This window comes from Sparus aurata, chromosome 19 (assembly GCF_900880675.1).
Source record: "Sparus aurata chromosome 19, fSpaAur1.1, whole genome shotgun sequence".
Classification (NCBI taxonomy): Eukaryota; Metazoa; Chordata; class Actinopteri; order Spariformes; family Sparidae; genus Sparus; species Sparus aurata.
The window spans coordinates 19,493,249-19,506,850 of NC_044205.1; the positions used below are offsets into that span (position 1 = coordinate 19,493,249).

The window sequence follows — 13,602 nt, forward strand, 5'->3', positions numbered from 1 at the left end:
CCAAGAATACCGCAGAGCTCCGGACAAACTTTTTATACTGGTGCGCCTCACATTTTCATTTTGGTTTTCCAGCGCATAATTTGGATGCATCCAATAAAACACTTTATTTGAATCTCCTAATGCCTTATGTAAAGATTGTGAACAGGAATAAAGGTGCAGGTAGAAGTGCTTTTCTCTGTTTGAATGACACCACACACAACAATAAATTATAATAATAATAATGATAAAATAAAAAATATTTAATCTCCCCTGCTGAATGTCAGGTGCGCCGTTAGGACAAATGAAAATTATAAGTTGACAAATTTTTGGGCACATGTTCGACCAAAGTAGTCGCACTCTGGAGCCCTGTACAGGCTTTACAACTCTTTTATCTGAACTTCTTAAATAACTTCAACTTCTTAAAACACCAAAATATGAGCTGACTTCAAGTGTTCACGTCATCATTCATTAACAGATAGAGTGTTTTGAGTTTAGCCTCAGTTTGTCATTGCTGATCCCTTCACTCACCTGTGGACCCATTGGATATCCTGGGTGGGACTGGCCCAGTTGGCTCTGCTCAGAGGGACTGCTGCTGGCGTCAGACTGGACTGAACCGTCACGAGCTCCTGAGAGAGCAACAGGCAGAACAGCAGGAAGAAAAAGAGAACAAAGAGCCCACCTTAGAACAACACAGACAATACGAGTAGATAAACACACAACACAGACCATGATGTGATATTACAACACAGATTCGCACAGCGCAGAGGAGGGCAGTTGTGTAAGAACGGGAATTTGTATTTAAGTGCTTTATCAATAACCACTGTAGCACTGAATAAATTACCAACCAGCAGAGAGGCTCATTGATGGGGGATGATGCATACTGGCGGGTCCCCGATGGCCTAGATTACCGCTGAGAGATAGAGCTCCACCACAAACGTTGGGGCCATATTATTCAGCCATTTACATCACTGAGTATCACTCATCTAAACCCACTCCCCCCCCTCCGCTGTGAGCCTGCAGCTACGAGACACAATTAGACCTGTTTGCTATGAGGGCAGAGTGGAGCACAGCAGACAGGGACATGATAATAAGCTTGCTGATGGCTGCAGGGAAAATAAAAGACACTGACGATTGGACATCATAGCCATCCCTATCTCACAGCATCTCTCAGCAGCGCAACGAGTGTGGACTGCTCGAAAAAGGTCGGAGAGGTTGCCTTGACCCTCACCCTTTGACCTCGATGATATCGAGTTCGCAGGAACCCTCACTGTTGACACAAAGGACTGCAAAGATGAGTAAATCTTGCAGAAAGAACTGCCAGAAAAATGAAGTGTCACTTAGATGTCTTTCACCAAAACGACTTTCCTGAAGAGAAATGCATTCCCACCTGACTAAAAAATTCAGTTTTCTTTTCAGTTTACTAAAGGGAAGAAAACTGTGCACAAACTTTGACTAAAACAACAACGAACATGGACAAAAAATGCCACTTTAAAAACAAATACAAAAAACTTTAAAACAAGGTGTTTTTCTAAATAAGATGTGACGTCTACAAACAAGTCGCTTCATTAAACTAAAGTGTTATTTGTTAGGTGATTGCGGCTCATACAGTACTAACTGTAACAACAATTTCGACAAGAAAATAGATAAATATGCTGGGTAAGAGTTTAACACTTTCGCAATAACAAGTTGAATTTATAATTGTTCAAACTCTAAAACCAATACAAAACAAAATGACAAACACTTTGGAAACAAAGGTACAGTATACGAGGCAAACTCACATCGATTTTCTTCAAAAAAGAGAGTTTTAATGATGGTTTAGAAGATGAATCCCTTTGGAATACGTTTGTGAAGGTGAAGCTCTAGTGGTCAAGCTACTTGTTATAATAAAGAAGTACCCTTGTTCCATAACTGACTGGCTGTCAATATGGTGGTTAATATCCACTCACTGATTCATCGCTCATTCATCTCTGTTCCAATGACAACTTCAAGCCTTCTATTGATGCCAACTGGCATGTTTTACAACATAAGCCTCAACCCATATTGATTGACCTTCAAGCAGTTACCCGAGGTATTTAAGCATTTTCTTTAGAGACTTTTCTATCGGGTTGTCTTTTTTTGTGTGTATTTTTGTGTTAGACTACATTTTGTAGACAAAGCATCATCAGTACTACGGTGGAAGCTTCCTCCTTGGACTTTCTGCTCTAATTGAGTCTTGAGTTTGAAGGAAGCAAACTGTTTTCTTCGGCAGATCATAACCAGTCAATGTGATTATGTTATGTTTAAAATTATTTATAAACATAAACGTGCAAGCATGGACTGAGTATAAATTGAATCTCCATAATAATGTGGTTTATATTAATAACTGAAAGAGAGTTGAGTTTTTTTCTAAAGGGCCTCATATAATTTTTAAAGGCCATTAAAACTGATTTTCTATTTCCACTGCATGTTCTACACAGAGAAAACTAACTTTGGTCCTCCAATAGGCGACTGAGAGTCCCTCCATTTATATGCAACACGCTGAGGAATTCATTTATTCATCAGTCTATCCTATTGCTTATTTGTTTGATGTGCTTTTATGTGCCATATATGTGACGGAATGTCCAATTTATGTGCAAACTTCTTGAGAGGAACTACCTGAGGATGCAAGATAAATTGAGTAAACTGACAATAATTTTGTATCGTATTGATCATATCGTATCGTACGTGATGGGGGCCTTCATTTACACATCTTCTGTCAAAGTTGAAACTGTTTTAATATTGAGCGATATTTCTGTGTTTTTTGTTTTTGTCTGTGCTCGCGTCACTGTTTTTTTGCGGGCGGAGCTCATTTGGAATAAGGTGATGTCACACGTATTCATGAACCACTCAGGAGTGAGCAACATTGGAATCAAAATCTGGTGATATGGGAATTTTGTCGACTTGTGTTGTGAGACTTCTATAAGGTCTTCAATGAGATTATTTCTGAGATCAATACTTTGTAAGAATGTTTTGACTTACAGCATTTTGTTCGATTTGGCATACCCCACGGTTTATAAGATGTTATATAGGTGCTTACTAAAAACAAAACTCATTTTGTTATAACAATATTATATTTTGGAAACTTGTATCTTGAAGTAAACATGTATGTAATGCTGTGATCCGACCCTTTCACTGAAGTTACATAGTGCAAAACAAGTGATGGGGGTGGTGCGGATAAGACGGAGACACCATTCACCCTATGACAAGACACTGTACCATCAAAATGATTTTGAAACTTTTATTTTAAGATAAAAAAAAGTTTCATAATTTTGCTTTGTTGGTCATTTATCTAGTCACAAATACAGACTCATTCACCATAATGTTGTGTTAACAACAGCAGTCACTTCTGAGGAGAGACACAATAAAAGAAAATGGTTGATTTTAAGTGGCCTACAAAGGAGGCAATACAGCTCACTTATTTATTAAAAAAAACATCAATGTGATCATCCTACAAAAAGGTTATGTGCCATCTGTAATTTAATAAGCATGATTTCCTTTTGAGTGTATGGTATGAAAACCCAAATAAAACATCTTAATAAAAGTACTGTTTCCTTCATAAAACAGCTCTGCCCCTGAATAAAGTGGATTTTGTAGATGAAGTCAAGCCAACCATGTAGAAATGCGTTTGAAGGCCACACGACCTTGTTAAGCTGCACAATGAATTAAAAAAAAAAAAAAGTAATCACATTTCCACTCTAAGATCGATTTTCTTAAATGGAATATCGCAGCTTTTAAATAAAAAATAGAGCCCTGGTGTATTGTGTCTTTTTATTCAAGGATGAATAGGCTTTTTTCCTGTTAAACATACAAGGCATGCAGTGGTTTCTAGTCCTTTTATAAAAGCTTCATACAAAACGTTCTACTGAATAGCCTTGCCAGCAAGATCTCATTGCCTGTCAAGTATATTTATGCATTACATTTTAAAACTCCCTTCCGCCAAGTAAAATCATTTCATCTTTACATAAAATCCAAATAATTGGTGAATGGCATGACCTAAGAAACCTCCAGCATTTGATGGCTGATGTGAAAGCCCAAGGGGAAGCCTGCTTTTCGAGCTGGTCTCTACCTCTGGCTGGCTGGCTGGCTGGCCCTGCTTCTCAGCGTTAAGTCCACATCCTCTCGCTTATCAACCTCGCAACACAGTAGATATTTTGACAAGCCAGTCTCTTTTCACCAATTATTTCACCCATTATGGATCACATTGTGCACAGCCCCACCCTGTGCACTTGGTATCTGGAATTAAGATCAATCTGAGCATACAGGAAAGACTTAGAGACAATATAAAGCTGCAGATACAGCACAATATCATCATCATGTGCTGTATATTTTCACATTCATTTTTGAGAAGGCAATATCATGAAGCCATATAACACTTTTATAATACTACATTTAATTAGAGGCACAGTAGCTCACTTAATTCTGACTTTGGATGTTATCAAATTAAAGTATTTTCTGTCTTACAACAGTTTTTCAGTTACAGCGACTCAAACTTTCGCACAATCTCAAACACAGCTGCCAGACTGGTAACAATAATAAACCCAGCAGTGCTACTGTACGGCTTTAACCCCAGTGAACTGTCTAGTTATCATCATAATAAAGCCAATTAGCTATATTAAGATATTCAGCTATAATGAAGGAATGATACTTTATAACATCATCAATAGGCTCCAAACAGTATGGCTCATGACTGTAGTTATTGGTTGTGAATAATGCATTCTCTCTGATAAACAGTGTGGGAGACTGTCTGGATAACGATTCTTTGATGCCTTTCATTGCATCATTTCACAATAACTTAGAAAGCTTCATCCCCCTTGCAAATATCTGTAACGTTAACGCATTTATCGCAGGGAAAAAAATCGATGATAAACAAATACACATGCACATCTTCCCCCAGAGGATTTGTGTAATTTCTTTAACTAAATTAAATAGCTGACAGGAGAAATATCCAGGGAGTCAATCTTCAATTCTTTTTTATTACTGGATTCTTTGTACATGTTTTTCTTTTTCTTTAAAGAAAATGTACTTATCCAATGTGAATGATTCTTAAATGGATTTCCAGATAGAAATTAATACTGCAGTGGAAAAAAAGAGAAACTTTACTGAAAAAGATAGTCCTTTGATGCCATGATTATAAGCAGATTACACAATGAATAAAATGGAATGAATGGACGTATTGATGTGAGGAGAGATGAAAGAAGAGGCCAAAAGGATGAAAGAACAGGCGGTGTGCATTCAACACAGCTTTGCGTTTATCTACAGTAGGACATACAGGCTTTAGGTCTTTTCTTTTAATGTCTTGAGCTTATATCATCATTCTAAATATACATACATGTTTGTTTTCATGGCTTTTAATTGAAGGTAAAAGGATGAATTTGAGTCTTGTGAATTTGAAACTCATTTTGACACTAACATGATGACATTTTCAGTGTTTTTAACTGAAATAATTAAATTTATTACGAGTCACAGGGTGCAATTTGATGTGACTTATATAATGGAAATATTGCCAATATCCACCACTATATAAATTCTCTTTCATTGATCACCAAAGTGGCCTCTGGAGAGCGACTTTCAATGCCACACAAGGCAGAAGGTCTCTGTGTGCTCTCCCTCTGTGTGTGTGTGTGTGTGTGTGTGTGTGTGTGTGGTTGAGGGGGGGTAAAGAGCTATATTTATTTGACTTCATTCGGCCTGTCTTAATGCAGGGTGCCCCAAGGACTACACCACAAAACAATTAGCCTGGATTTCATAAAGCAATCAGCATGCCACCTTGTCTAATGCAACCGCTTCATACATTGACAGTCTGAATAAAATGGGTGTTATTGAAAGCTTTGTGTTCATGTTAGCTTTCGCCTCAGTGCATTCATGAATCAATTTTTGCCCATAAAAGAAGCTTTAACACTTAAGCTATTTTAGTGGAAATGCATTATGTAAGTTGTCAAATGTACGAGAGAGGCCTGGTAACGATTCAGCCTATTCAGAATGAACAGCCAACCCCCATTTTTATAATGGTCCTTTTGAAAATGTCTGGCTGAGTGCATGTGTTTGCTATTAAGATGTTGTCAATCATTTTGCCACTGAAATCTAATCCGTGGAAAAATAATTTCACATGTGAACACATTTAAAAAGACTGAAGATTACAAGTTAATTACATTCTTAACTGTTAGGATAAAATGAAGCAGATGAATTTATAGCACAAGAAACATGCACAGAAATATAATTTCCACCATGAAACGTGCGCTGTGCTGTTGATTCAGAGTGTTTGCAGGACAGCGATCTGTGAGCTGCTGAAGCGTAAAGAATGGCCGCAGATAAACAACAAGCCACATCATACACAAGGTTTAATTCCATCAATACACAACCAATTGTCCCAGAGTGTTTGACCATTGATTTTGTTAATACCAATTGGAAAGTTGATGTGGCATCACAGAGAGAACTGAGAGAGAAAGAAATGTAGACCGACAGATCACTTCGCTTTCATTTTTCTGAAGCAGCCTGGAAATAAAGTCCAAACTGTGATGTTGCATACAGGGAGCAGAGAGCGGACTATAACATGCAATGTAGGCTTTACAGTGATTTACTTTACTCCTTGTAGAATGCAAGGGAGCCAAAATCACTGGTGATTTAGCCCAGTGTTTCATTACTCCCACCAAAGCCCTCAACAATAACACAGGGCATAATCTGCTGCCAATAACTCCAGGTGCTCTTAGTCAGATGGCTCCCTCTGGGCCAGCAGGGAAGTAATACTCTGTTTAGAGTCTGGGGTGGAGAAGCTGCCCGGGATAGCTCAATAGTCTTTCTGGGGATAGAAAATCGCCAGAGACTGACTTTTGAGTGGCTGCCTGTAACACTATTAGCTACATTATGGCTACTGCTGCTGCTCAGAGAGCTGTCATTTCCTTAATTAAGAGCCCAGCGCAGGGCAAGAGGGAGAAGAGGCCACGGCAATCTCTGCGGGCCCCCCGACATTAAAGCCTGATTCCTCATCGTGCAAGGGCGTAGACCTTACAGGGGAGAAAAAAATCTATCTCATTCATTATTCTGGCACAAAGTGGAATTATGGAGTTAAGGAATTACATTGGAGGTGGTGCCGTGGAGTGTGCCGAACAGAAAGGATTTTACACCTCAGCAGTTCTGTGACCATTTCTGAGGTGACTGTTAAGCCTGAAGCAGAGAAGGGAAGACACAGAGGACAGAAGAAGAAGAAGAAGAAGAAGAAGGGCAGGCAGGCAAGGAGGATATGATGAGATGGTGTAATAGATGCCTCCACTGGCTGGATGTTTTTGACATAAACAACAGGAAATAGTCCACTTGAGTTTGTAGAAGTAAGCCAGTTTGTGATCACTGGGTGGAGAATCTGCATGCAAACGATGCTTAAAGCAGTAAGGACCCTGTGCTCCAACACTTATGCTATCACTCGAGGCCACAGGTCTTCACCAAAAGGCTCTTTGACATGAGAGTGCTCTGCTCCAGCTCTTACCTGGCTCTCCCTTGATGCTGGAGTGGAGATGGAAGCAGCACAAGCACAAGAGGGACCAGAGGGAGGTAAATTGGTGAGAAGAGGCAATGCCCATTTCAAAGGTCAAGAAGGAGAGATGGTGTGATGGGGAAAGAAGGATGGCGAAGGGATGGAGGAGGGAGGGGGAGAGGGCTTTTGTGTTGCAGCCTCACGGGGGACTTGGGACACTTTGCACATGAGCACATCTGTTGTGGTGCATCCTCCTCATTCCCAAAGCAATGTCAACCTGATTAGCTCAGGGTTGAAAGAGGCAAATAACAATCCAAATTATTCTTCATCCTTTTATGGCCATCAGCAAAGGAGGGACGCTGAGATGAAGACTAGCTTTAGAGAGCTGTAAGCCTTTTAGGAGATGCCTGCTTCACTTTTGCTCCTCCTCCCAAATTACTTAAATGATATTTGCTGTAAATAGGATTCTGCTGCCAGCAGCCTGCAACCCTGTGCACAATAAAGGCCTTCCTCTCACTCTGTTTGTGGTCTTTTGACTAGACTTGAAAGGATTATCAGTTGGTCAACAGAAAATTCATCACTTTTGATATCTAATAAGGTTTATTGTCAAGAAAAATAAAACAATTTTTGGTTTCATCTTCTCTAATGTTCTCCATGTTGAAGTAAATATATTTGTGCTGTGGACTATTGGTAGAACAAAATGAGACATCTGAAGACATTTTTGAAATAGTAATGTAAATGTATGTCACTATTTTAAAGTTTGTTAGACCAAACGCTTTATTTATGAATCAAGGAAATTAGAAGATTAAACAAAAATGAAAATAATCTTAAATTGCAGCCCTGTTTATGACTTCAAGAAAAAAAGGTATAGCTCAACAGATTCTGGATTTTTTCGGGCCTATTCCAAGAATGAAATTTGATATATATTGATATATATCAGCCAATATTTTTACATACACAGAATATAACATAAACACGTATTTCTTGCAATGATTCCTCAAATTGTTAACTTCAGTGCGAATTCAATAATCAGAAATTACCCAATGCATTTTTTATATCATATCACCAATATATCATTCACTGTATTTTCTGCTTATTTATTGCTAGTGCTGCAAGTTAATTAATCCACAGGTAAATCGACAGAAGACAATTCAAAAGTACTCTTTTCAATTGAATAATCATTTGGAGCTATTCACCGAACCAAACTATCAAAAACTCACATGTTCCACCTTTTCAAATATGAGGATTTGTTGATTTCTTTTTTATCTTTTAGATGATCTCAAATCAAATATATTTTAGATTTGTACTATTTGAAAAATTAACTTCAAAGTTTGGATGGACATGTCATGACCATTTTTCCCCATTTAATAATCAACATATTGATAAATAATACAGAAAAAAAAATCATAACTTGCAATCCCTCTTTGGGATTTTTGTCCATCCTGAGTTGCATCTGGTCAACTGCAGGACTCTCAGAAGTAGCCATCGGGGTGTGAGGGCAGTCCAGTGTATGTGTGTTTGAGTGAGCGTGGGGGGCTAGACACCCACATGTCATGCCTGACACATCAGCCGTGGCCCCCCAGGCTACCCGGCACTAATGCTGCCTATGTCCCACTTTCTACCCCTTGCCCCTCAAAGCCTCCTCTCCTCCCCCCTCCTCACCCGTTCCTTCTGTCATAGAGGTATAATAACAATGGATCACACCAGCGCTGCGGCACAGGCTCAATCACTATGGGATAACATCAGGCGTTACATGCTGCGCATGAGTATATCTTTACCTCCACTGAACCTGAGCTTAACAGAGTTTATCCAGAAATGAACAAACTCCTGTATTAGTTGTTCCCCTGCTGCACTGTTATTTACAGAACTGAGTGGGTAAAGGTGGAAACAAGCAAATAATCATGTCGCTAAAAGATGCTCACCCCACCCAACCCCACCCCTGCCAGCACATTATTCTTGTGGAGCAGACAAATAGTGGAAGGAGGGACGTCAGGAAATAGTATTGCTTTGAAGCACATAACTCTGTTCTGGAGAAAAGAATCATCACAGTGTTATTCCACATCCTCAGATATAAAGGGAAAAAACATAATAACTTCTCGATAGCCTGGATCTCTGCTGCCCTACACTGCCCCCCCTTCCCTTCCACCCGCCCACACCCCTGCCTCATCCACCATACACCCACTTCTCCTGCCTCAATCTTTGGTTTCAAAGGAAGCGAATCAGCCAGAAGGACAGAAGGTTATGCATTAGTACTGGTCATTGCTCAAAGAGCGAGCGTTATAAATAATAAAGGCTTGTGAAGGACACAAGGGCTGTGGGATGCATCTCTGGTTCACGCCACACAAGTCAAAGACAAGACTGTAATTTCTATTCCGAAAATGTGACCCTTGCAGCTTCAATTACATCTCAACAACACCAACCGTGTCCGTGCCAGGAGATGTGATGCCTCTTTGTTAGCTCTACATGAAAGGCTTATTGATATTGGTTATGGAGTGCATGCCTTGCAACATATAAGTTTTTTGAAAATGAATTCCCAACTTAAAGAAAGTGTATAACTTAAATAAATGCATGTTGAAATTCAATTTATTTTCTCCACAGCTATCCACCTACAGATCTTGTGCTTTCCTTTAGAAATAGTTGCTAGTCTGGACACAAATATTCTTCTTAACTTTAAATATACAAACAACAGGGAGAATTATATTGTCAGTTTTTCTGAAGTTCCCTGTGTTGCTCAAAGTCATTTCTGTATAACCAAGCATCCGTGTAACCTGATGACCTTTGCTGCTGTTTGCATCGAAAACAAGACGTCCCCATCTTCCCTGCCACGCAGTGATTGTGCTGCTGTAGCCATGGGCACTGTGGGCACATTAGCAAATGTATTACACCTGCTTTATAGGCATGCATTAAGCTTGTTTTCAAGTTTGTGCAGACAGCTGAAATCCCTATAATGAGATCCACCTCCTGGGGAGAGACTTGTTCTCCCTCTGTCTTCTTTATCCACTCTTATTTACTCAGCGTGGCCCATTCAGCGCCGGGTTCTGCGCCACTTTATTACTTAACCTCACCACACAACATTACGAGGCTCTTTGCATCAGCAAGCAGCCTATCCCATCATGCATCCTGCTCACTAAGCTGATTACACAAAAATAATAAGAACTCGTGCCTGCAGCAGTGTGTGTGTTCATGTCTCCTTGTGTGTCTACATGTGTGTATGAATTTGCAAACACAAAAGAGAAATTTGCACGAAAGACAGTAGTTTTGTCCAACATCTATAGAAAATATAAACACTGTTAAGTATGCACATCATATTAAATATGCTAATACACAAAACATTGGGAATCGAGATGTGTTTTAATACTTTTGTTAATTAAACTGACATCTGTCACTTTCAGTAAAAAGGAATCTGTTCACTTAAATGCTATAGAAAACACACAGGTGAATTTTTAAAACTAGAACAGATATCCATGAACAACATCCGCCAAGTAAAAAAAAAGATGGTTGATGTAACTTCCACATCATGAAAAATAGTTCAACGCTACATTTAAGGATTAGTACTGCGACAAAGTTCTCTCCAAAATAATACTTCCTGACCAGTCCCTGAATAGTTACAGTGAAATTAAGTTAACTTAGACAACAATCTGATTGTCAATAAAGACTTATAAGCCTGGAAATACTTAAAACCGAGGTGCAGCATTACAGCAGATGTGCCGTTTGACGTGGACTTTTTTTGTTCTGAATGACCTCCAATACCAGGAATCAATGAAAGATTCATTTTGGGGAGGGGGGTCTCTAGGTGACCTTTGTGAAAATGTTCCACCATTTTGGCAGAATCCGTATAAGTGCAGGCCATTTCATGTAGACAGTAAGTGTATGAAATGAGTGCTCCTGTCGTTCCAGCCTGGCTCTCTTTGACAGCATGATGATAGAAGCGTCACATCCTTGGGAGAGTAAATGCAAACTGACAAGAGATGAGCCTTTGCTTGCTGAATATAATACGGAATTGTGCTCTGAGTGTCTTATTATCTTGTCTGTTGATGTCTGAAAGGGGGAGATTTGCTTGAGAAGAGAAGACAGAAACTGTACGCATCCAACACCATCTCGTCTTTTGAAAAAATTGCTTGCCCTACTAACCACAGCTTTCCCACCTAATGTCCACTTCTACTTGGAATAAATACAAGGCGGCAGGATGTTTGTGGTGCCTCGTAGCCCCTGTTAGCTGAAGTGGAAGACTATTTGCACAGGCAAGCTTTTAGGAGGAGAACGACCCTTTCACCACTGCGGTAAGCATGTGGTGGTGGGTGTAGAAGGTGGACAATTTACTGTAGACAAACATGACCGCTACTGTCATTGTCTCCCACTGACTTCTCCTTCTCATACTAGCACAAACCAAAGTCATAAGTCAACTCTGTAGGAAAGAAAAGTTGGGCTAGGCTCTCTAAATATAAAAACACATATGGCGCTTGCAATCACAGTAGAGTAAAGTAGTCACAGAGCTATCATATCATTCACTTCATGGAACGATAGCGGAGATTTTGCAGCAATGATGATTTAAAACTGTTACAATATCATACAAGGTTGTGTATTTATAGTACTTTCAGTACAAACAGCACCAATGACATGAGAAGTTTTGCAACTCTACAGATTTTCTGCAGGTTCATAACTAATTGTATTTTGTCCTTAGCAGAAGATGAATCAAGGCATGAATCAAGAGGTGCACACTTTCAGCTAACTGTTATGAAAACTCTGTGTATGCATGTAGTAAAACAATTCTAAACTTAGTCGCGATGTATTCAGTTTCACAGCATTTATGATCATTTTCGTGCTGTCGACACAATAGATACACTACCACTTGAGTCCTACTGGAGCAAATTAAGTCTCGACATGATTTGCATTTCCTTGAAACTACTGGTGTGTACTGTTACTCTCTCGCTCTCTCTGTGCATGTGATAAGTGCGTTGGTTTTGCGTCATGTCAATCATGAAATTGGAGCATTCTACTAGAAAGGAATCCGGTTTTATTTTACTCCTCGCTTCTTCACCACTACGGAAGTAAAGGGGAAGAATCTTTGTGGCTTCTGCACAGTTCAGAACCACAATAAAAAAAAACGACTGAATAATGTTAGGCCTAGTTTTCATATTAGTGGCATTCATGTTGACAACAGAGCAGGATACAAGCTGATGTGGCTCAAATACCTACAAAATAAAACCAGTGTTTTACGGTCTCAACTGTTTGTTTTAAAGAGCCAAAACACCTTCAGATACTGCTCATTGTATAGAAATTGAACATCCTCAAAATGTCAACTATCTTTCACTTTTACCTTTAAAGCCATGTGTTTTACGCTCAATTGGATGTGAATAGGCTGCACAGAGCTGCCTACACTCGTACCGCTTCAAATAAAGTTTCCAAAATATTCCCTCAAACTTCAACTTAATAAAAAACAGGACATGAGACTACCATCCTAATTCTCGACTGAGATTAAAGTAAGTGACCAACCACTCTCTCTGCTCTCTAGCTTTTAAGAAAATGTATAAAAAGACGCTGAGTCTCTCTCTTCTACCCCCCACTCTCTCTCTTGTTCTTCCCTCCTGTATCCCAAAGCAGCGGACACGACTGTGCCACGTCTTCTCGTCACTCCCTGCCTTTCTCTCTGACAGCTCATGTGGGCAGTGGTTCCCACACCAAACCTGCCGCTGGCACAGCCCAGGGCTCTGCCACTGGCCAGAGAGAAATTCACAAGTTACACTGGAACAGTTCCGACCAGCCACACGCTGTATACAGACAGGTCACCAAGGAACAAAATGGATACTAAAATCTTACGGTTACAGCAGTAAGCAATTTAATATTTTCTAATTGACTACTTGACGACTAATTGACTTATGGCAATTAAAATTGCTTCAAATTTAAATGTCAATCATTTAACAACCTTTAAGTGTGCATGCATGGGACAAAAAGAGAAGCAGAAAGTAGAGATGCAGGAGAGGAGTCAGATAGAGACTGATCAGAAATGAACAAAGAGGGAGAGACTTGATGCTTATTAAACCAAATTGCAACACTTCTGAGACAAACGCAGCGGTACACAGTTCTTGTTTAGAAGACTCCAGCCTTGGCTTATTCTTGAAATAAGGATTTAAAAGACAGTT

General features: G+C 39.6%; 1 protein-coding gene across 5 annotated transcripts in view; it reads right to left on the minus strand.

Annotated features, from left to right (window-relative positions):
* pou6f2 (POU class 6 homeobox 2) overlaps positions 1 to 13,602 on the minus strand; it is an 81,918-nt gene that overhangs the window by 59,709 nt on the left and 8,607 nt on the right. For all 5 annotated transcript variants that reach the window (XM_030398654.1, XM_030398652.1, XM_030398655.1 and 2 more), the window contains one exon: positions 508 to 605. In XM_030398654.1, coding sequence (XP_030254514.1) covers positions 508 to 605 — 98 coding nt within the window. The remainder of the gene's footprint in view (positions 1 to 507; positions 606 to 13,602) is intronic.